The 23,130-nt window shown below is 43.7% G+C and overlaps 1 protein-coding gene across 16 annotated transcripts in view; it reads right to left on the reverse strand.

The window, feature by feature from the left end:
- The window catches only part of DOT1L (DOT1 like histone lysine methyltransferase), a 72,136-nt gene extending 49,066 nt beyond the window's left edge, over window positions 1–23,070 (reverse strand). For 15 of the 16 annotated variants that reach the window (XM_075076855.1, XM_075076853.1, XM_075076848.1 and 12 more), the window contains exons 1-4: window positions 22,724–23,070; window positions 5,902–5,945; window positions 3,437–3,511; window positions 1,134–1,197 (exon numbers count right to left, since the gene is read on the reverse strand). In XM_075076855.1, the coding sequence (XP_074932956.1) occupies window positions 1,134–1,197; window positions 3,437–3,511; window positions 5,902–5,945; window positions 22,724–22,804 (264 nt within the window). In that variant the 5' untranslated portion in view covers window positions 22,805–23,070. Of the gene's footprint in view, window positions 1–1,133; window positions 1,198–3,436; window positions 3,512–5,901; window positions 5,946–8,018; window positions 8,160–22,723 lie in introns of those variants that run through there. The other variant, XM_075076843.1, reaches the window with a different exon arrangement.
- Between the last annotated feature and the right edge of the window lie 60 nt (window positions 23,071–23,130).

Raw genomic sequence — 23,130 nt, forward strand, 5'->3', positions numbered from 1 at the left:
ACTCAAACAGGGAGTGGCAGGAAAGAGATGGAAATCAAGCTTCCTTTCTCCACAAAAAAAACCTGTCCTAAATAGAAAAGTTGTTAAGTTTTAAAAATGTTTACCTCTCCCTTTGATAAGAAAAACAAACCAAAAAAGGACAACTCCAGGATCCCTCCTAAACACTCCTCTGAGATTCAGATGGCAAGAAGAAAATGAAACCATTCAGGTTTGCCATTTCAGACAGCAATTGCAAATGCTGAATAGCTTCAAATTTTGAGCTGTTAACCAGCATACACATGAAGACGCCTGAATCCAAACAAGCACAAGTTTTGGGGATTTGAAGGCCCACAAAGTGAAGGAAAGCCAGGCAAAAAGGTCTTGTTGCTGTAACACTGCACACTGCAAATAATTCCCACAAGCACAGCAGAGGAAAAATCCACCTATACTTTCAAAAATTAAACAGAATAGTAACATTAATTCATTGTTCATGTTTTGCTTCCTCCAATTCAACCTTTTTGGTAAGAAAACCAAAAACTTGTTAAATTGGTCTGAAAAGAGATTACATTCTAGTTTTGCCAGTATGATCCCACAGAACAGAGCAGCTGAATGGAGTGGCAAGCAAGGAAATTCCTAAGCCATGGATCACTTACACAATACACAGGACAGTTCACATGGATTATTCAAGTATCCATAAGCCACAGATTTCCCCATGCAAAAGTAAATCTATATGATAAATCCCTGTGAAACATCTGCACGCTAAATGCAGAGAAACCTTTTCTTCTCCCTAAAGGTAACTCAGCTATTTCAAAGTGCCAAAACAATGGTGCCAGAAGTGCACACTGAAGAGTAATAGCTTACAAATCTACGGTTTGGGGGTGGGGAGGGGGAATGGGTTTTTTTCTTCTTTTCCTATAAGAACATCCCTCCAATACTAACTTCTTGCCTGCCCAGGTGTGATCAAGAAACTAAGGTTTAGTATCAGACTTATTAACTCCCCAAAAGAATGGAAGTGCTCAATGCTGATGATGCAACTAGACTAACACATATAATTCAGCACTAAGCCAGTCGCTGCTTTCTGGATGTCATTCACGATACGTGAATTCAAACCAGCTAGATAAACATCATGGTGCGTAACAAAGGTAAATACATACCAACTGATGAATGCTATCGATGGCTCGGTTGTACTTGTCACAAAGCCTCTGCATGCTTTCAAAGCTACGTGGGAAGAAAGAACACAGGGAAAGTTAAAAACAGAGCTCTAAGAGGCAGGTTTGAAGGTACAACCTTGGGCTTTTTTGTCATCATACACACTCTAAGTAGGTGCCTATTTAGGGTTTGTTTCTTGCAGAACATGTAATTACACACACAGCTTCAGGACTTTGTATACAGTCTCACTTTTAAAAATTCCCCAGTAGACCAGGAGTACATAACAAATAATATTAGTTTCTTTAATTAATGCAAAAAGGACTGAACTCGAAGTATGGCTTATTAGCAAGTTTCATATTCTCATAGTCCATTACTCCTTTTCCGTATTCTCAGCTGCACAGAAATTTAAGACATCTGTAAACTTTTCTGCTTTGTTCCATCATCCCTGCATGATAATCAGTCCTGAGACAAGTAGATACTCTTCTACAAATTAACTCTGGGACTGAAAATGCAGTCAGACCCAGTACACAATCTAAAATTCCACCCATCAGAAAAGCATACTGATTGCTTCATGGCTTGGCTGGGATTACAGTCAATTCAGGCAGATACCTTAATGACAGAAGCTGAGAGGATTAAATAAATTCATCTCAGGCCAGGGAAGAAAAGATATCACTAGGAACATCATCTGCTACATAATCAGACCCACAAAGCAACAGTGAAAAAACCAATCCAAGGAGTTACAGGGGTAAGATAATTAAATCATGGCTGTCCCCAAATCAGGAAGGGGGCGGGGGCACCAGGGGTCATCAGAAGGAAGTGGCTCTTCAGTCTCTCGTGATCCCCATCACTCCTACGCTGGCTAGGACACCTCTCCAAGGAGTACTGCTGACTTCTACTTCAAGCTTTCAACTGCCTATGTTTATTTCCACATTAAGACAAAGCAAGAGGTTGAAATGGGTTTTTGCCTGCACAGCGCATGCATTTCCATAATCCGCTGCTTTTCATTCACATCCATGTGTCACTCTATCTGCTACAAGTAATTTTTCTGTCTAATTTTTTCCAAGGAAGTAAAAAGACTAAAACAATTACCAAAATCACAGGTTTACGACTTCCTTGAAAACCTGCAGAAAGGTAAGTGGGGTGTGACTTTGGGGAACAGATGGGTTTCTCTTTTATTCGGTATTGCTGCTGACCACACCGATGCTACCCAGTTAAATGTGCCCAGTGAGGATGCCAGAACTACAGAAGCTTCAGCATTGCAGTCACTGTGAGTAATCCACAAATCCACATTAATGGATTTGATGACAAGGGACACTCGAGCCTGATTTCTCCTTTTGAATTTTTCAGGAGGAAGAAAGGGACCACCAAGTCTTGAATTAAACAATTAGAACGAAATTAAGAGAGAAGCAAGCAATACCTTAAGCAGTATGAGACAAGTATCTGGTGCTCAGGACAACAGCCAGTGATTAGCCGGAGTGATGCAGTTTCATCTGTAAACCTCATTCTAAAAGTGTGGTCATGCTGTGGCTTTGAACAAATTTGGGTTTTGCTGCGAAAGCAACTAGGGAGGTTTCTGTAAACTGCAGCTTGAGGGTCATCTCTTTTTTCCACTCTCAGTACAGACAAGTCAACACACAGAACCTCAGGCCTCTCCAAGATAGCCTGCAGGTCGGAATCTGCCTGTCCAGGCCCCGGGGAGAATGCCACATACTATACATTCGTTTTAAGCTGTTTGTGGAATAGGTATTCACTTATAACTACAAGCATCTTAAGATTACTTCTAACTGCCCAGAACAGCGGTATGAATAGTTTGCCTTTTAATTGAGCCCCACACCCAAACAGCATCCCACTTGCATTGAATCCTACCCAGAGGAGGGATGGGGAAGCTTAACCTACCACAGCCACAGCAGGCAGAGGACATGGCACTGACAGACAGCTCTGGCGTGCCACTTTCTAAACAGGAATTCTTAGTTACTACAAAAGTAGAAACCTCAGTGCCATTCAGATTCCTAACATTGGACAGAGTCCAACAGCGCAGATACCGATCATTGTTTCGGAATGAGTAATTCCAATGTACACCAGAGCTCAACTTTCTGCTGTGTGGAGTTTCCAATTATGTCCTTAATCCAACAGCCTTTGCCAATATTTCTGTTACACATTTCCTACCAAAATAACTCCGCAGACTCTGAAGCCAGTTCTAAAAGAAAACTTCAGTTCATAGTGTCTAATAATAACCAGTTACAAACTGATTTACTATAAACCATGCTGGCCTGTCCTACCGGTGGGGGAAAAAAAATATTCCTCTCACCTTTTTGTATCATAGTCAATTAAAACGTAGTTTTCCATAGCAAGCTTGAGATCTGGGATTTCTTCACAGACCCACCTGGAACAAGAGAAGAAATAACGAATAAAGACATCTCCAATTAAGTAAATTAAGGCAGTCTGTCTCAATTCTAGAGTGGCATTGATATATGTTAAGACAGAATACTGCAGCAGACCTGACACATTATTGCTAGGAGTAAGACAGACACCACAAAATGCTAACTGGGAAGCTGAAAGAGTTCACATTTGTACTGAATAAGCAGTAAGGTGCCCACACACATTGGCAGTACTATAAAGCCCTTGAAATGGCCCAACTTCAAAACAAGGTGATAAATGTATTCAATGCATCTAAAAATACTCAAAGCCATGGCTGATGCTAATCTAACATAAAATGTAATGGAGAAGTGCAATATTTTGAAAGAATTCTGATACTGTAACAAGCTTTGGCAAAGCTGAACATGGAGAAGACATTCCCTACAGCATGCCAAAACAATGCCACCGAACATTCATTGCAAGGATATTCTCCGCTGTGTAGTGCTCTAAACCATTCTTACACCTTACACTACCCAACCTAAAACAGACTTTCAGAAGTTATTCTGATAAAAGATCCCTTTTACATGCAGAGTTAACAAAGCCCCGTATGTTGTTGCCATTAGAAATGGAAAGCGCGCACCCACTTGCAGTGCATCTGACAGTGGCATCACACAGAAGAGGAGACGCTCACTCCTGGAATGTAGGAAGATTAATTCCTTTCAAAGACAACTTAAAAGCCACATAAGCTTTGCTCACACCTTCTTCCAAAAGCATCAAAATGGGAAAGCACTATCCTCAAAAATCCTTAGAGCATGACATAGAACAAATTTCAATAGGAACAGCAGAGTTTCTTGTTCATGCACCTTGATGCATGCTTCACTATTAAAATGGTGAAAAAAAAAATTACTAAAGCTCCAACAGTTCTGGTTCCTTCTGGCTGGTTCACCCTTACCAAATAAATACATAGGCAAGAAAAAAACAGACCTTCTATACCTACGGCTGACTCTCTTCTGACTAATATCTCCCTAAAAATATTAGGGCTCTGATCTCTGCAAGTTTTTTTTGTTTAATCAGGGCAATGGGCAGTCAACAGCTGTCTACCACTGGCTTGAAGACATAAATACTTCTTTGCATTCTTTTATCCACCACTTTCGTAACTGTGTTGCGGTTACTTTGCACAAGGCAGGCAAAGGCAGCATGAAAGCCTTCTAACAAGCTGTATTCACTGCAATCATGCTTGAAACACTGTTGTGAAACATTACTTTGGCCCAACTGCTTTCTAACACAATCTTCCCCTTGCCTTCAGCTGGTGTAGCACAGAAGGCACCAGCACTGATGACTCTGGCAATCACTTTCAGCACCACATCCGTTTAACTCCCTTCAGAAAGGGTCTTCTCAGTAATCATACTGACAAATGATGCCACAAGTTCCCAGGGCACAGAATCTTATCAACATCAGTACAATCGAACTGGAATTAGCAGTGGCGGTGCACCTTGTGGCAAGGTTTTGTAGTTGGAAAAATAAATTTCTTAAAAATGCTTCTTGACTCTAGCCCCTAGCCCCATTACACATTCTCTCCCACCACAGACCATGGGAAAACGCTATGATCTCACGTATAGAAGTGATATTATCAACACTACCACGCAAGCACTTGGCACTCACACTCCTGTTAGGAGCAAACAAAGCTAACTACCTTTTCCTAGGCCATATGTGACTGACCAAATTTCAAGCTCAGGTGGCTACGCAGATGAAACACCACTCTTTGCACCTCACCTGTATCTGCACCATCCAACCACTAAAACCCACTGCAGATACAGCCCTCAGACAGGGGAAGCCTGTATGGTAAGGATCTAGAACAGTTAACTAAGAACAGCTTTTAAATAAACAGCAAGCCATGTCATAACCACTGCCCGTGTTGGGAAATGCTCAGACTTCCTACTCTTTGTATTTGTCTTTCACCTTTATCCTCCTATTTTCCCCACCTCGGTCCAACTCACCAGCAGAACAAAGAGGAACCCTAATAGGGACATCACTCCCAAATAATGCAAATGCTAACAACGCAGCAACAAGGGGAAAGGGAAAGGGTGGGGAAGAGGATATGCACGAGCAGAACTTAACTCATCGTGCCAATGGCATTTTCTTAATCTTGCTTTTCTAAAGATTGAATGCAGACTGCCATAATCACCAAAGCTGAATATCACTACTCATTTTTTATTCCATTCAAAAGAGAATAGAATATGGCAAGTTAAAACAAAGTCTGTTTGACAGAGAGATTTGTATTGCAACAGTATCAATTCAGCTTAGAAAATAATTTAGAGCTGCTAAATCATAACTGTTGCCCTGTCTCAAGATATCCATTCACTGGGATGCAGTAAGACACAGGAAAGGGTTCTAGCCGCGTCCCCATTGAACACTTACCGAATTGTCTCAATAATTTCGTGAGCAGCATCATGGTGTTTGTCCTGAAATAAAAAGAAAAGATGTTTTCAAGGAGACATCAGGCATGCTTTTTGTCAGAAGATTACAGGAATCACAATATTTTTAAGAATATAGGTGGCAAGCATACTGGGAAAGGAGTCTTTGATTGCCACCCAGGCCATCAAACCCATCACAATGAGCCCTCTAAGGAAAAATAAGGCTTAAGGAAATAAATTTTTCAAGTTCCTATGGACTAGCAAAAGATTTACATGAAGGAACTGTCGTTCTGCTTATTTCTTTGTCACTTCCTGAAATCGGGAACTGTGTAGCTGATACCCTTGAGGATTATTGGTATGCAGTAGGTACTTGACTGCAAGATCCACAATGAACAGCTTATTTTATCGACCTAGCATCTGGCACATGCTCACATCTCTGTATGGGCAGTAAGATTCTAGCACAGGGAATGGCTTTCTAAAATAAAGCATCAAATAAACAGTAGGAGTGAATATCAGTGCAGGAAAAAACCTAACAGTACACACACAAAAAAAGAGGCCTGAATACACAGACCTTTTCACGAACTGAAAAATAAAACACATTAAAACTTCTGCATTACAAGTATACACTAGTCTGTGAGCCGCAGATGCTTGGTGGCTTTAACTTGGGAGTTTACTCAGGAACATCAGAAGTACAAGTGAGGCTAGCAAGCCACTCTAAATTCATATTCATGCTAATAAAGCCCTTGGAGCTGTGTGTATATGCACCATGTTACAAAAAAATTCTATTAGGGAAGTTACAGGAGTTCCTATGTATATTGTTGTGTCCACCCTGTGAAGCCTTAGTTACCAGAGTCCACCTGCACAAAGTTGAGGTTATATTTTGCCATTTGTTTCTTGAAGTGGCTTTGACCTTTTAATTAGGAGTCTAGTATCTAAGGGCCTTCCAGAGTTAGAAGTGTAAAGGCTCACTCACTCTCATTCTAATTTCCCTTGTCTCCTGCTGCAGAAATGTCATTTCTATAGAGCTACCAGGGGAAATTCTATAGCAAAGGGTAGGGATGGGCAACAGAGAGCAGAGGGCTGGGGACAGGGAAGGAAGGGAATGGAAGAAGAAAAACACTAATGGACAGAGGACAGAAAATGGCTAGGATTGTTTCTATTTCTTCAAGACACAGAAGGACATGATATAAGTCACACTGAAGCTTTTTCTGTCAGTATCACAGCTGTCATATTTGCATGAGGATACAGATTTCCCCTTGTATAACCATTTATACACTTCGGATTAGCCAGTCTTGTAGAAGTTCCCATTCCAAGAAACTTATACATAGCCTTTTAGATACCTGGATAAAAATCTCATGACTGAGAAGGATAGAAAGAAAGGCAAACATTTCTGAAGTCTGTTATATTACAGGTATGACAGAACACTTCCTATTTTACTAGGAAAAGCTTTTATTTTCAGAATGCAAAAAGTTAACCCCATATCTAGGAGTCACATGAGAGACTCAAAGAAAAACAGAACACTCCAGTTACAATATCAAAAAGAAAAACAGCCAACATAAAAGTAGTCAGGATTTGAGGGATCGAATACACAGTGACCCAGAAGCTGAGCGTTACTTTGGTCATGTTTCATAACAACATGCCGATGCTACACAAAAACGCCAAACATCACACACCATGCAGAAGAGATCTGGGGTTTTGCTTCCTCCAGATTACAATGTTCGCTCAGGGCCCGGACTGGGACAGCCCAAATCCAACAGAAACCAACGCCACCAGTAAACACTGAGCTACTTCAAGTGCAGAAATGTCAGGTAAGTGGTTCTATGAATAAATCTTGGCCTAGAAAACAGGGAAGCAACTAAACTAAAATCTGGTCCTCACTCTCACTGCACATATAAAAAAAGAAAAAGCATACAGGAGGAGGACTTTCCTCTTATTTCTTATCTGCAAAGTATGAGAATAACCCAGGACAGGCAGCTCATCCATAAACATCCCCTATAAAACTTCACCTTTTGCTACACTCAGAATTATCAAGGTAGAAACCCCCTGGGCTGATCTAGCTCTTCCAGTAAACTGTGTTCCTGTATAGTAAGAATATGCTTTATCAACTTAAGCACATTATACCAGAAAAGTGAATTCATGCTTATTCTGGCATAACCGTTTTCTCTGAAGAAGTTATATCCTTCACTGATGGTTTTGGACAGTTTCAGCATTAGCAGGACACATGGAGAAACCCCTTGTCCTACAGGTCTTCAAGAAAATGCCCCTATAAATGACCAAAATTGCTCAATTAACAGATTCTTTTGTCTTGGGTTAAAAAAGTGAAAAAAAAATTAGAAAAAAAAAAACCACAATGCACATCTACAACTACAGATCATCCGATTTAAGCAAGCGGTTTTACTAACGCGACCTCAAGTGGAAACTCCAGCCAGAAGGGGCCTTTCTGAGTTTAGTTTGTGTCATTATCTAGGAATAATGAAGTTGAAAATAGTTCCACATTTACTGCTGCTAAACTTCTCATGCTGAAACACTTACCAAGTTTACTATATAACTAACATTCTTTGGTCAAGAAGACAAGCTCCCAGGACCTCATGCAACTCTTGCAAACAAAATCAGAGACAATCTCCTAATATTTCTTCAAAGCAGAGAAGGCCATGGAAAGTGGAGGAGGGAAGAGGGGCAAACAGACCTGAAGGAAATATAGAGCAGTTTTCCTTTCTTTAGAGAAACTTTTATTCTCATTTCAACATTACAGTTATAAGATTTAATAAGAATAGACATTAAACAGTACCAGTCATCACATCTGTATTCATGCAATTGTTTATGATTCTGATAGAGAGTCTTCAGCAACTCAAAAGGCAAGTTGAATAGAAACCTCTCCAAAACCACAGACTCCTCTCCGACCAGCATCAGCCTCTGCCCATCATCCTTTCAAACAGATGCACTGGTTTTGGCCATACACACAGCTGAGCTCAGTGCAGCAGCTCTGAGTTGAATCCTTCTACAGACCCAGTGGATGTACACCAAAACCAGCAGGTTGGGAGGGACTGACAGCAATTCCCAATGGCTTTGCTGCGATCCCAGCAGTCTGTCAAACCTTACACCTGGCTCAGGCAACAGTCAGCCGTGCACATTCAGAGATGGTCTGAAGCTTCTCGAATCCAGATACCTACTTTTTTTTTTTTTCAGGCCGCCATGACCCATGACCAACACCAGCATGCCACCTACGCCTCTGGTGCAGGCACGTTATACAAGCACATCATGTTATACTTTGGTGAACAGTCATCCGTGAGAGCACAGCCTTACGCTGCATCTGTACTCACAATGCTTTGTCAGTAAAATCTTCTGGTAAAGAGCCTCCTACAAACAGACTGGCTATCAATCAAGAAATACACTGTGCAGAAGCCCTTTGGACGTGTCTCAAGAAGCATATCTGTTCTGTTCACAGTCACGAGATGATGCCACGGTACTCTCTGTCACAAAGAGGAGTTCCATTCATCCTCTGACTCTGCTCCAAGCTGTTCTCCCTCCCTCCCCTCCTCCCCTACACACTGATGTAAAGCATACTACGTGCTGCTCGTTGGCCTGGCTGTACTTCTGCAATGATCTTATATTTATGTAGTTTGAGAGGCCCATGGAATCTTCTGAGCCACATAAGTGGAAGCTATTCCATGAGACAAGACCTTATCTTCTTAATGTGGTCTGTGCACTAAGCATTTAAAGTAAAAAGTTGCAGTCTATAGTAATTATTGAGAATGCCCAAAGCTATTCATAACAAGTTTATTAAAGAAAAAAAAACTAAACACACATTAAAAGTTAGTTATTGCAGTCAATTCTCTCCAGCTGAACTTTATAATAAAGGGTTCTTATTTTCAACCTAAACATTCAATTTAAAACTGAAATGTGAGCTCCCAGAGAAAATTCAATAGTTTTTGCCAAGTATTTCACTGGAAAAATAATGGAAAGAAAGCAGGCACTTTTTCAAAAGTCACTTATAAGAGAATCCAATTTTCTATGGAAAACAGTGGAGAACAGTTTCGGCCAGCACAACTGAACAGCTTCACAGTTCCGATTCTTACAACAGATTTCTCCATCCACATGTTACTACAACTCTAATCCACAGGAGTTAAGAGTTTGAAGCCAGAAACACACCCATTGCTATTACTTTTAGTACAACTAGTGCCCAGAAGCCCTACCAGCATGCACGACTCCTGCTTACACACCATGCCAAGCAGACAGTCCTCCTATAGAAATCAACAAGCTGCATTAGCTGTTTTCCCTTTAGGACATGGAGTTTAGGCCATAGAGCAAATCTTAAGGGTTTGATCTTTCCCTTCACCTCTTCTCCAAAAGTTTCCCATCCTGATTGTTCTCAGTTAGGACCTTTTCCTGCAGTTTAGGCTCAGCTTTCTGATCACAGGGAGGGGAAAAAAAGATTAAAAAAAAAAAGAAAGGATAATGAATGCTGCTTCAATGCTCAAGTCAGCCAGCCCTCTTTGTACAAAAGACATTTTGTATCTCGCAGATAGAGCAGCCCTACACTGGTTTTAAAGGCCAATAAGGCGGTGCCCAAAAGCTCTTTCCAAATGTGTATTTTCATGCAACCCTGATCACTTCCTATTATCACATACTCTGTGTTTGTTAACCCAAATTAAAAAGAAACAATATGACCAGAACTTACAAGTTCTCAGTAGTAATCAACCCTGTTACTCTAACACCTATGTAAGAAAACCAAAGGACCCCCAATCATACTGTGCATCACGTGAACAGCACCAGACACATTTCAGTTATCAGTACATAACTTTTTTCTATGAAGCACCAAATTTCTAATAAAAACAGTTGAATCAGAAGTTTTTCCAGAACACTCTACAAGAGCAAGGTAAAGTGCAAATCACACTTAGTTACATTTTTGCCACAAGCTAGCGGTTAGGCAGGCTTGCAATTCACACTGAATAAAAAGTACTACACACTCTTGCACCATATGTGGATGTTTTGGTTAGATTATTTTTTCAAATTAACATCCCTCAGGCTATCTTAATGCCATTATTTTGATATAATTCTGTATTTCAGTACTGTATCCTAGACTCTCGGGTGTATTTGTACAGGACTAGCTATCTCACAGTGCAACAATTCATACTCTAAAGTGAATCTCTAAGCTAAAGCAACAGATTTAAACACTGTATGTTTCTTCCTTAAACACAAAGACGACGCTCAATCAAATTGGGCCGTAGTCATTGCCTGAAGCAAGGAACAACACCCTAGCGCCCCTCCAAATTCACGTCTTTTTACATTTAGGTCCTTCTTATGAAACTATGCTTATCCTTGGGGATAAGCATATGTTGGGGCTTACGGGAGAGCACTGTATTTTTCTAAACTTCATTTCCCCACATGCAAAGCAGGATCCTCGTGAGATCTAATCGGTCTACACAGCGCTACACAGTAAAGGCAGCAAAAAAAACCCAAACCTGCAAGCCTGAGAGGAGAGCAAATGGTTTGAAAATCTGGATGAGGTCTTGGAAAAAAGAAATTCAGCTCATGCACCTTCAATCAGTAGCTCTCAAAGCACCCTACAAAGAACTTTAAGGCCCCTTTTCTACTCTTCATAGATCAGATGATTATTGTGCACAGCTTTGACTGCCCAAGACTAAACTGCCCCACACCAAAAGCAATTCTTACCTTTGCAGAGAAAGGTTAGTGTTTGACTCACTAGACCGCACTTCCTCCCCCAAAAACAGGCTAGGTGACCAAAGCAGCTCTTCAGAAATGTGCACAAAAGCTGTGGTCAAGCATTAGCAAATCAGGAGGCAGAGAGATCTGCCACAAGCTTTTCACTGTCCATTGGATGAATCCTAACAATTCAGAGAAAACAAAACCTGAAACAAGCTATTTAGAAATAAATCAATGGCAACACTCATACCTTTTAATGACTGTCTTTAACCACCATTCTACTTTCAATACTTCAACCACATAACACCAAGTACTAAACACTGACTCCACTCATGTGTTAACAGAAGTCATTTTGATTTGCCAGATTCTGATCTGCATGTGATCTATTTAACTTATGAAACAAAAGAGGTCAGTCTCACTAGCCCCTGGTTTTAAACAACAGCTTGGTTGCCTGTAGTGGCAGCTCTCTCCCCAGGCAGTGGTCCATAAATCCAAAGGAGAGGATGTTACAGCTGGAGACAAGATGGTTAGCAGAGATCAAAAAGATGGATTAGGAAAAGCCAATCAATCTTGCAGAAGGCTAGTGGGACAAGTGCCTCTTCAATGTCCCTTAGGTTTCTTCCATCTGTGGAGGATGATAAGCACTCCTCTAGACACCAAGAAAGGCAACATAAGCTACTGCAGCTGCAGCTTCCCCACAGGAACCAGGAAAGCATCCAGCATTCTGCGTGGCACACGGATGCCCTCTTAAAACCACTGCCTTCAGTCTGTCAGAAGTTTGCATTCTTCCTCTCCCAGGGTTTAACTTAATTTACACCCTGTCTGGAAAGATTCACCAGTTCAGCTTCTACGTCCAGAGCACATCCATATTCAATGTACCTGCAAACAGTGGCTGACAAGAGTTTATGAAAAGCTGAAACCAAAGTACTTCCAGCTGTTACAACAGCAAAGAGATTGCTGCAGGCCAGCTGAACAAAAGGAAAGGTCTCAAGCTCCACAATCCTGCCAGCTAGTGCCTTCAACCACTTCACATTTTAAGGTCTCTGCCTCACGCTCAAATGCTAGTTACACTTCGAGTAAGGAAAAGGGAAAGTCTGCCCCCTGCAATATTCAACACTGTATAGCCAGACTTGGTTTAACCATACCAGATTTTATACCAAATCAAGACTGTGACATTTAGCTTCCACAGGAACAACCAAAGCACAAGTTTTCTTACAAAATCAGGCAAGGCCCAAAAGCCTTCTTTGAAGCACCCAATTACTGCTGTTCCCTTAATCAAAAAAATATAAGGACATTCACAAGTACACATATATATTAGGATTTATAAAGAGAGATGATCTCCTGCAGAGAACAGCTTGTGTCCGTTCTTTTCCTCCCAGCCTCAGAGAAGGGGCAAGGGAAGCAAGACATACTGCATTTTGAAACCAATCTCCCACACAGCAAGAGAGCAGACAAGTTTGATGAGGTAGTTTCAGTAGGTAGCAAGTTGGCTGTCACACAAAACTAATGGAAAACATGGAGGGCATTATGGCCTCCTGAACGGCTACATAAGGACTTTTAAAGGAAAAAAAGAAGTTTGGCCCAAGATCCAAAATATACTAAAACTACCAAGTTCACAAAGGAAACAGGCATTAGAAAAGACGATCCAAACCGCTCTGGATAATCCTCATATAGCACGAGTACAGGTGATCCAGAATTTGCAGATGAGACAGCTGTGGATCTGGTTGTAGCAGGGACTCACACTTGAATTGCAGCTACCTAAATGACAATCAAACCATTTTGCCTTTCCACACAGCAATTCCAACTGTTGCTACGGACACTGCACAATGCAAGAGGGAATGGTTCCCATGATAGCGTGTAGGAGGGGCTGTATAAATATATTAACATGCAATCACTCTGCAGGAGTGTCTACAGCAACATCCACAAGGGACGATTAGAGTAGAATGACCTACTGGCTTTAGTCTGCGTAAACCAGACATAGCCCAGGCACAGAAGTAGTTCTATTATGCAAAAAAAGAGACTAGTTTAAAAAAATCCAGAATTATTATATTGGAGTGTAAAGGGGAATGCAACTATTTCGGTAAAACGGTACCTTGCAGCACTGGTATATCCTATTGCCCTTTCAGTTACATTTAAGGCAATTATAAACTGTTCCCACAAAACAGCAGCTGGAGGGAGCACATGGATGCTGTAGCTATTGCCGCAGCTGAAGAAACACTATGTGTTTGCTTATTATGGGACAGAGCGGACTGCTGGGCTTTCACTCGAGTCAACAAGAAGGGTGGCCCTACCATCATTTCACAAACAGTTTAAACCAGCAGAGCCACCTGCCTTGCCACTGCTTCCCCAAAAGCTACCTCTCGCTGTGGGGCAGCAGCGTCTGTGCACACACATAGCAAAGTCAGGGAAGGCCTAAGATAACACTAAACCTTTTTGGTGCTTTGCCTGAGTTACCTTTCAACCAGACCAGTTTACCACACCAGTGTATGAACTCACTGTGATAAGGGGGAGTGCAGCTCAGACACAACAGCAAGAGGACAGATATAGCAAGAGTTATTTCTACTTGCAGAGGTACCAGTTTCAGACTTTCACCTAACCTTGAACCACAGCGTGTTTTAGTAAGGAATCACCCTCCCATGCAGCAGTAACTGGAGAGGTGGGGGGAGCAGGAAAGAAAGAAAGCAGTCATATACATCCACACTGCCAGAAACTTAAACTGCCATGTGAAACCTAAGCAAAGGGTGACTGCTGGTAGAAAGGAATACCCAGTTTCAAAACTGCTGTTGCCGAAAGTCAAGCCCACAGTCTTCCCGCATCCTTGGTGGTGCTGGGAGGAAGCTCATGGCACAGCCTCTCTTTTTGGTCAGCATTTGTCATCTGAACAGCTGATCCCCACCTCCTGCAAGGAAAACCGATAGGCCAAAGGGAAGCATCCTGCAGGCCACTGGTAGGACAACATCTAAAACAACCACTTCACAGCCTGTAACAATAATTTTGGACAGCTCAGAGATTCTGCTCCTGCTTAACATGCATAAATATTCTGCTATAACAGAAGCCAGCAATAAAACCTTGTGTTCTTTCTGAAGCCCACTGAGCTCCTAAAGAAAGCCAGTTTGTGAGATACAAAAGTAAAATATGAATGGTTACGGGTTTCCCCCTGTAAGCTTCAGCTTGTGCTGCAGAGCAGTGACACAAGCTATACCCCATGAAGATTTTGAATGGTATACATGAACTTCCAAGTGCCAACAATTTTTAAAAGCTTCCATTTTAAAGACTCGTAAATGACCCTACAATATTACAATGTACTCTTCATAACATTGCAAAGTGCTGTTTCTTCTAATAGGCAGGGACGAAGCCAAAGCGAGATCAACACATGCTCCAGTCCCCAGGTTCAGAGGGTCAGAGGCCACACTGTGCCAGCACCTGAGCTCTCGCTGCCAAAGGCCTTTGCTGCCAACAGATATGCAGACAAGAAGGAATCACCTGCAACCCGATGAAAATCCAGCTGAGGAATGAAAAAGCTGTCTTAAAAGCTCAAATTTTTTAGAATTTCAGAAGTATCTACTGTCAATCACCAGTAATACTGCTGAGCTCTAAGATGTAAATGACAAATTGATGCAAAAACCTCAGGAAATTGCCCTTCACACTGTGCAGAAAAGATCAGAAAGTTTCTCAATCACAACAACAGTATTAAACCCCATTAATTTTTACTAAAACTTACTCAGAATTTTCTGTAATGCTTATGGTTTTTTAAAGTTTCCAATGTTTCATCTAGCTGTCCCCGGTAGCTCCTTAGATTTTTCATCTAACACTAAAAAGTTCTTTCAGTGTAGATTTTTAGGAAACTCTCATTCACTCATGAAATGAAACAAAACAAAATACTCAGAACAGCAACTTTTTCGTTATTCATAGATCTGTTCATATCTACGAAGCCATCATTTCCTGCTCTAAAATATACTTACCTTCTTCCTATGCTCTAAAAATAGTACCTACTCAATTTGACATCTATAGCAGCATGTGGCAAATATCGTTGTATATTCAGTTTTATTTCTTGTTCCTCTTCAGAGTTAGCTTTGTCTTATCTATAATAATTACTGCAAAAGTAAGTAAATGTATTATGTTCGCGATTCCTAATATGAACTTCTCTTCCTTCTGTGGATCCTTCTGTTAGGAAGGAGAAGTTGATACTAGAAAAAATATTTCAAATATGTTGAGACACTTTATCAATCTGTGATAAACAGACTGTAAGGGGAAAAAAAAAGTACCCCACCTCTGGTCCTTGTCTTGATCATTATGGTAAAGAGCTTTAATCGGATAGTCAAAGGTTAACTCAAAGCAGGAAGAAAAAAAGCAAGACAGCATGAAAGGAGAAAAAGAAAGAAGGAAGAGTACAAAAGTAGACATATGGATGTCTGGGGAGGCAAGTGATTAAATTTCCCATAAATCTTGCATACCAAGACATAAGATATTTTGCCTAAATTCCCGGGAGAAACACAATTCAGTCACATATCTGAGACTTGAAAGGATAATCATCTCCATATATATTAAGGCTGCCATGAAGGACAAGAGCTGGAGTTGCATGTGGTGGTATGGATTTCCCTTGGCACACTAAAAGCTTTCAATACTGTGTCCAATGTAACTGATGGGTGAATTTTAGGTAGATAAATTCAAATTGCCAGAGCTGGAACTCTCGCCAGGACAGGAACATTAATCCTCACTCATCTGCTGATAGAAAGAAAAAAAAAAAAAGGGGCAATCTTGAACAGCTACTCTGTCTTTCAACAGTTACCTTTCAGAAAATTCAGTTATATGAATAATAAGAGAGTGCTGTGCAACTTTTACTTTTCATATAGAAAAAAGCGTATGTTAACTATACTCATGATTTACATCATACCCAATGGGTCAGAGCTTTGAACAAAAGCCAGTATGAAAACTGAACAAGTCACTTACGGCAGGTTATACTTCAAAGGGGAAAGCCCAGAAGAAAACTGCTATTCTATAATAACCACATGCTACGCAATTAAACACTGGACGGTTACGGTCTTCTCTGCCTGTGAGGCCACCTCACCTCCCACAACACATTGCTGCATTCCCCTTGGCGTTCAGGAGAGCAGAAACACACAGAGAAGTGATGCAACTGTGCCAACTCTGTTATTTGCTTCTGTTTATTTGCTGGGCAGCTGAGAAACCCAAGTACTTTTGAAATGACTGAGTTGATTATTTCCCAGTTTTACACTATTCACTCTCCCCACCCCACATTTCTTTAAGAACTGGGGAAGGCAGAGGGGTGTTGAGAAATCAGAAGTCTGCTAAAGTTTTCAAACCTTTTGTTCACTAGACAAGTTTCTATAAGTAATTAGTCATCCCCACAAACATTTCCCAACAAGCTGCATCGACAGTATCTATTAAATCAGAGAAAATCCCCTAACCTCTGCCACCACTGCCGAATTTCTGGGTGATTACTCAGGGTGTGAGGAGGTTTTGCCTGGCAAAGTCAGCTCAACAGTTTCCTCAGCTTGCCACCCCCTCCTTTGTACCGGCACCGGCACCGCTGCCCTGGGAAGGCAGCATGAGTCAGATTGCAGATTAGGGCAGAGGGGGAGCTGGCTGTGAAAACACTAGAACATTTTTTTCCAGCCCAGATATCTTCAGTGATCCAGTTCACAGAGGCGCCCCACACACAGCTTCACAGCAGCACAACAGAGGCTCTGCCACCACACTTCGGAACTGCAGAGAACGGCTGAAGGGACAGCCTCACCGTGGTCCCCCAGCACCCCACCTTCCCCCTCCATCACAAACTGACCCCAGGGAAAAGCCACACACACGCGCAAAATGTGAAACTGCTCTCCAGCAGCTCATCCTGCAGGAGCATAACTGAGTATGCCATAAGGAAGGGCTAGGTCTGTACAGGGGAAACAGCAAGAGCAAGTGGCTGGGGGAAAGGAGGCATGGGACCACCCCTCAGCAGCAGCCTGCAGCTCCAGCAGGTCAGGTGCAACGTCAAAGGGACCAGTTTAGGCCCAAATCTAGGACCTTCCTATACTGATCTTACCCTACTATGCTATGGCACTCAACTTCAGCAACTGCTCCCACACCTACTCCACTGTCTCAGAAGTCAAAGCTAGTCATCAGAAGAACTATTCCAAGCTGAGTGACACACACACAAGAACGAACTAAATTCTTAAACCAGGTTTGTTATTCATCTGCTGTTGATCCTTAATTTCAAAGGTGATATCCCCTGCTGGCCTGCGATTTTCATTATCACTGCCTGCCCTTGAGCTTTTCGTCCACAACACATTCCTTTGGTGACAGAATGGCATCAGCTCTATCACTGACTGCTGGGGGGATGGGGGGAGAAAAAAACCCACACTCTGCACCCTTCCCCTGTACAAAGTCCAGTATTAGCAACCTTGTACCCCATTACTCCTCAGCAGCGGACACACATACACCCCTCAAACAGCTGCAGGGTGATGCTCTGACAACACTCAATTAGCCAATGAGAATTTTCTGCCATTACAGCTGAGTGCGAAGTCAGCAGCAAAGAGGAGGAACACAGACAAATCAATGAATTATTCAAGCCAGACTTCTCACAGTTGCTAATCTGGAGGCTTAAGCTTCAGCAGTTCATGGCACAGGTGCCTCACCCTGGTAAGATGTGCACAACGGCACAACCAGGACTGTCCCTTCCTGGGACAGAGTCAAGGGCCTGAGATTTCCAGGCTGGAAGATGGGTTGAAATTGGTAAAAGGTACCCAGACCATCACCCTACAGGCATCCACGGAGTTTGGCCATCAGCGGCCTGGGCTGCAGTAGAAGTTCCCAGGCACTATCACACACAATTGCCAAGTCCTTACAAGACAAACAGGGAGAGGAAGGAACAGGACACACAAAAACCTGACACACACAGAGGTTTGCAGTTGTCTTTTGGGGGAATGCTATTTAGCGGGCGAACATTGGGAAGGCCTACCAGGTGAAATGGGCAAGGCAAGACAGGCAGATGTCTAATTCTGAAACTTGAAAGGACTCACACGCTATTTAACATGACGGGCACAGAGTCGTTTGCAGCCATCTGGGTGAAGGACCCAGTGGCACTCACAGCGTAAGCCACTCAAAGCCAACACCAGTCCCATCTTCCCCTCATCACCTGGCTGTGTCTTGCCATCCCTCCTCTGTCAGCTCCAACACTTACTTTGATCACACTGCAAACCTGTTCAGTGCAAGCCTAAAGGAGAGGAGATAAATGAACTGCAGCGTCCTCTTACTGATGCACGTGCTACCAGAAAACAGGCTCTTCCACATTCACAAACTCGCACATTGCAATAGGGTGGCATTTAACAAACATCAATTTTGGTGACAATAATCAGCTTCAGCAGCTCTGAAACCTCCCGTTGCTCCGTTCTGTATGCAAGCAACCCCATCCCTCACTGGTGCCAGAGACCTCTCAGCAGAACTGTGCCAGACCAAACTGTGGAACTGATCCAGATTTAAAAAGAAGACGAAACAGACAAGCAAAAAAACCCACCAAAGCACCCCACACACCTTTTTTCCCCCCCACACACAGTAGGCTCAGACTCCTTAAGCAGGAACTGTTGTCAAGAGGAGTTCAAAGTACAACCTCAAATGCCTCACAGGTGAGGCAGGACTTATTATGGTATGAAAAATCTCGATATTTAAACTTAATAAATATTCAGATTTACCTAAAGTAAAAGTGAGAGACAAGAGAATGAACCAGCTTAAGGGCAAATCTCTGGAATAAACCTAAACACGTGCAAGTCTTAGAACTACAAGGGGACTTCACCCCTTGTATCCATCAGATCTAACTAATAAGTAGCAAGTCATGCATATCGATGCTTGAAGTATGACTACAAACGCCATCCCTGATCAGCATTAGCCTACTTAAGACCGCCTAGATCCATCAACTCTGCTCACTCAGCCATTTGAGCATCTAACGTACTTCCTCTGTCAAGGCCTGTAACTCACCCAATACCAACGTTAACATTTTTAATGCAGTACCACTGGTCTCTGACAACCTAACACAAAGCAAAAATGGGGCAGGTATGTGGGAGTCAAGGAGTTAAACGGCATACAAAAGAATAAACTCACTTCAGCTCTGATTAAGCAGGGCACTCATAAAAACGGAGGTCAACATCAGAAAATATTTTGTGAGTCATGAGGAGAGATTACTCACCATGCACTATTCAACTTACTCATCACAGTGTGCTACGGACAGAACTGCTCACCATGTATTCATTAGGAAACCGTGGCCTTTCCTTTGAGAAAAGCAGAAGGCGGGGGAAAGAGTCATACTTTCAGTTTTGTATGTAAGCCAGTGGGAGGCTGTATCTGCAACACCAGTGCTCTCTCCTCCCACGGCCCTAATTAGACTGGTAGGGAAATACATGTTTCACATCACCCTCCCAGGCTCTTTTAGCATCCCAACAAGCACCGGTTTGTCAGCTGAGCTATTATGCAAACTCAGCAGTCTGAAGAGACCCCACTTTTCCTATTATACATTAAGTAAGCAGTAGTCCTGCAATAAACAGACACGTTATTAATCCAGGCATCCATTAATATGGGAGATCAGACCTTTAGCCTTTTACGCAGCAATACCGACACTGCTAATTTGAGATGTAGTAAGAGCATAAAAATAGCCAAGTTACTCAACGCCGGGTTACATCACACAGCAGTGCTCATCAAGCAGCAGGTTGACAATACCACTCAGCCTCTGATGTCGGGAAAGATGATTCCCTGCCATTCCTGGCGCTCTCACCAAAAATAATTAGCAAGGGCTGTGAGCTTCCCCTCCCCTTTCTCTCCAGCTCTCTTTGGAAAACATATCTCACGGCATACGACAGGAAGCAGCAAGAATGCTGCTAAATAAAACTGCTTGAAGTGTATGTTCCTAACCCCCACCGGGTATCCCACCTTGCTTCCTAGGAATCAAGCAACAGAAAGAGTGGTGAAACTAAGAAATGTTCTGCTTACGTCAAACAGAGCTGAGCTCTAAAACCACAACGGTACATATACCCTGCTGCCAACTGAAGGCTCAGCCAACGAGGGAAAGAAAGTCTACAGTTCAGCAGAGTACAACGTTAGCAGGCCAAACACTGCCGTGTACAGAGAGAAGGGTTTATTTCTGAAGCTCCAGAGCTCATCTGACACTGCGAAGGCCAGAGCGGCGAGCGGTGCGCGCGCGTGTATGCATGCGTGCCCACGCACGTAAGCGAACGCTTCTGTAACACGCGGCGCGATCTTTTCACCAAAACTGCAGGACAGAATATTGATTGGCTCCAGATGAACCATCCACTTCTGTACTACTGCGGAAAAAATTGCAATGCAGAGAGGCCGGTTTAATGGCAGGATGTTTGGGTTTTGCGGTATTTTTTCACACACACAGATAGCTCACAAGCTCCCCTGCCCATTGCATTTGCGATTAACTGGAAAAGAAAAATCTATGTACCCTGCCACCTGGCTGCTCAAGTTTTCCTCAATTAACTAAATCCTTATTTCCCATGCTGCAAACAGCATTAAAATGCACATTTTAAGCGGGGGGGGGGGGAGGAGAAGGTTGGAAGTTGGAGGGTTTTGGTTTTCCTTTTTATTTAAGCGCATAGGAAGTTTTGTGAATATACATAAAACCATTCCTTCCTTCCAGATTAATCCCTAACCTACGCAATCTTTAACCTATACTTCACACAACCCGCTTGGACACACGAGATAATATTTGGCAACATGAAGAAAACCGAACTGGTCATCGTTATACTTTCAGTTTCTGTCAAATTAAGCAGAGCGCGCGCCCGCGAACACACACACATGAATGACAGAGCTGCCCGAACAGGAAAGGCTGCCTTAACCAGCGTATGCTGGAGGCTCCAGCTCCGGGAGCAGCCGATGAAAACAGCACGCCCGCATACATGGAGCATGTTTTGGAACCCGGAGATAGAGCACCAGCACCAAAAGGCAGGCAGCAGATACGAACACACAGCCATCTCCCCTGCCACAAGCAATATAATTCTAATCATTCATACACAAGCACGTTACAAGTGCCAAGCGAGCAACGATATCAGCTGCCCCAGCCTGTGCGTCCCAGCATGTTTTCCCCGTGAAGCAGCACACGTACAAGAGCAAACCCTGAAACGCAAGGAATAATCGACAGTACTCGGGCCAAGCAAAATATATAGAGAGAGGTTTTTCCTTTTACAAACTGTTCTCAAAGGTGCTATAAACAGTTAAGGTGAAAAATCATTCAAGGATTGGTACAAAACCTACACACACACAAAAAACAACCAACCTCTCAAGCCTTTCACCTCTCGTGAGATTCTCACTAATTCAAACACGGACATGGTTATCAAGGTCACACATCTCACTCAGGGCTCAGGAAAGGCAGGAAAGTCAGGCAAGTTAGAAAAAAACCCACCACTCACATAACTAAACAGGGACAAGTGACATTTTATTTGAAAGCATGCGGATTACAGCTGCCATCAGCTGACAAACCTGACTTGAATTCTCTTCAGACTAAATAAAAGAGAAGCTACAAGGGCACTCGTTCGAGGGAAACGTGAGCAACAGCACCAGCCCACCAACACGTACCGAAGGCAAACCCTTCTCCCCTGTTTATTTCCACTCCTGCGAGGGGTTTACGGGGGGTTGCCCCCATCGCCCGAGGCCAGCGGTAATTTAGGGGGTATTTATCAGCCAGAAAGCCCTCTTCTCCATTTCACCCCGCTCGAAGCAGCTCCGGTTATTAACCAGTTACACGAGCCGAGCTCAGGAAAACACGAAAACTTTTCATTAACCAGTCCTCCTCCTCCCCGCCCTTAAGTTTAGTCAACCAATTATAAAAAGAAATTGGGGATTTGACTTCCAGGCGAGCAGCAGCACCCGGGGCTGGGGAGCCCGGCAGTCCCTCGCCCTCCAGCCGCGGCTCCGGGGGCTGCTCCCGCGTGGGAAGCGCTACCGGGTAAATACGGCGAAATACTCCCGCTCCCGGGCGGGAGAGGCATTAACCGGCTGATTAACAAGTGACAGAAAAGCGCTCGGGGGGCGCCGGGGAAGGGGCCGTGGCCGGCGGGGCTGAGCGGGGCCGCCGCGGGTGGCCGGGCCCGGGGGGCGGGCGGCGCTGACAGGACGCGGGGCAGGTGCGGGGCCGGGGCCATACTCACGTAGACGGGCAGCGGCCAGGGGTAGACGGCGGGCTCGGCTCCCACGGGCGACTTCAGCCGGAGCTCCAGCCTCTCGCCCATGTCGGCAGCCGGAGGAGGAGGCGGCGGCGGCCCCGCACCATGCTAGAGGGGCCGGCCGGGGTGGGGTGTGGCGGCCGGGCCCGGCCGGGGGGCGTGTGCGAGGTGCGGCGGCAGCGGCGGGGGGGGGGGCGGGGAGCGGGGGGGCGCGGCGGGAGAGGCGGGGAGGGGCGGTCGGTGCCGGCGGGGGCGCCCGCTCCCCTCAGCCTCCTTCTATTGTCGTTAGCGGCTCGCGGGGCTCTCCGGCGCCGCCGCCATCTTGGGCCGGCGTGAGGCGAAGCACAATGAGGCGCCGGGGCCGGGCCGGGCCGGGCCCGACCGACGCGCCA

The sequence above is a fragment of the Phalacrocorax aristotelis genome, chromosome W (assembly GCF_949628215.1).
Source record: "Phalacrocorax aristotelis chromosome W, bGulAri2.1, whole genome shotgun sequence".
Taxonomy (NCBI): Eukaryota; Metazoa; Chordata; class Aves; order Suliformes; family Phalacrocoracidae; genus Phalacrocorax; species Phalacrocorax aristotelis.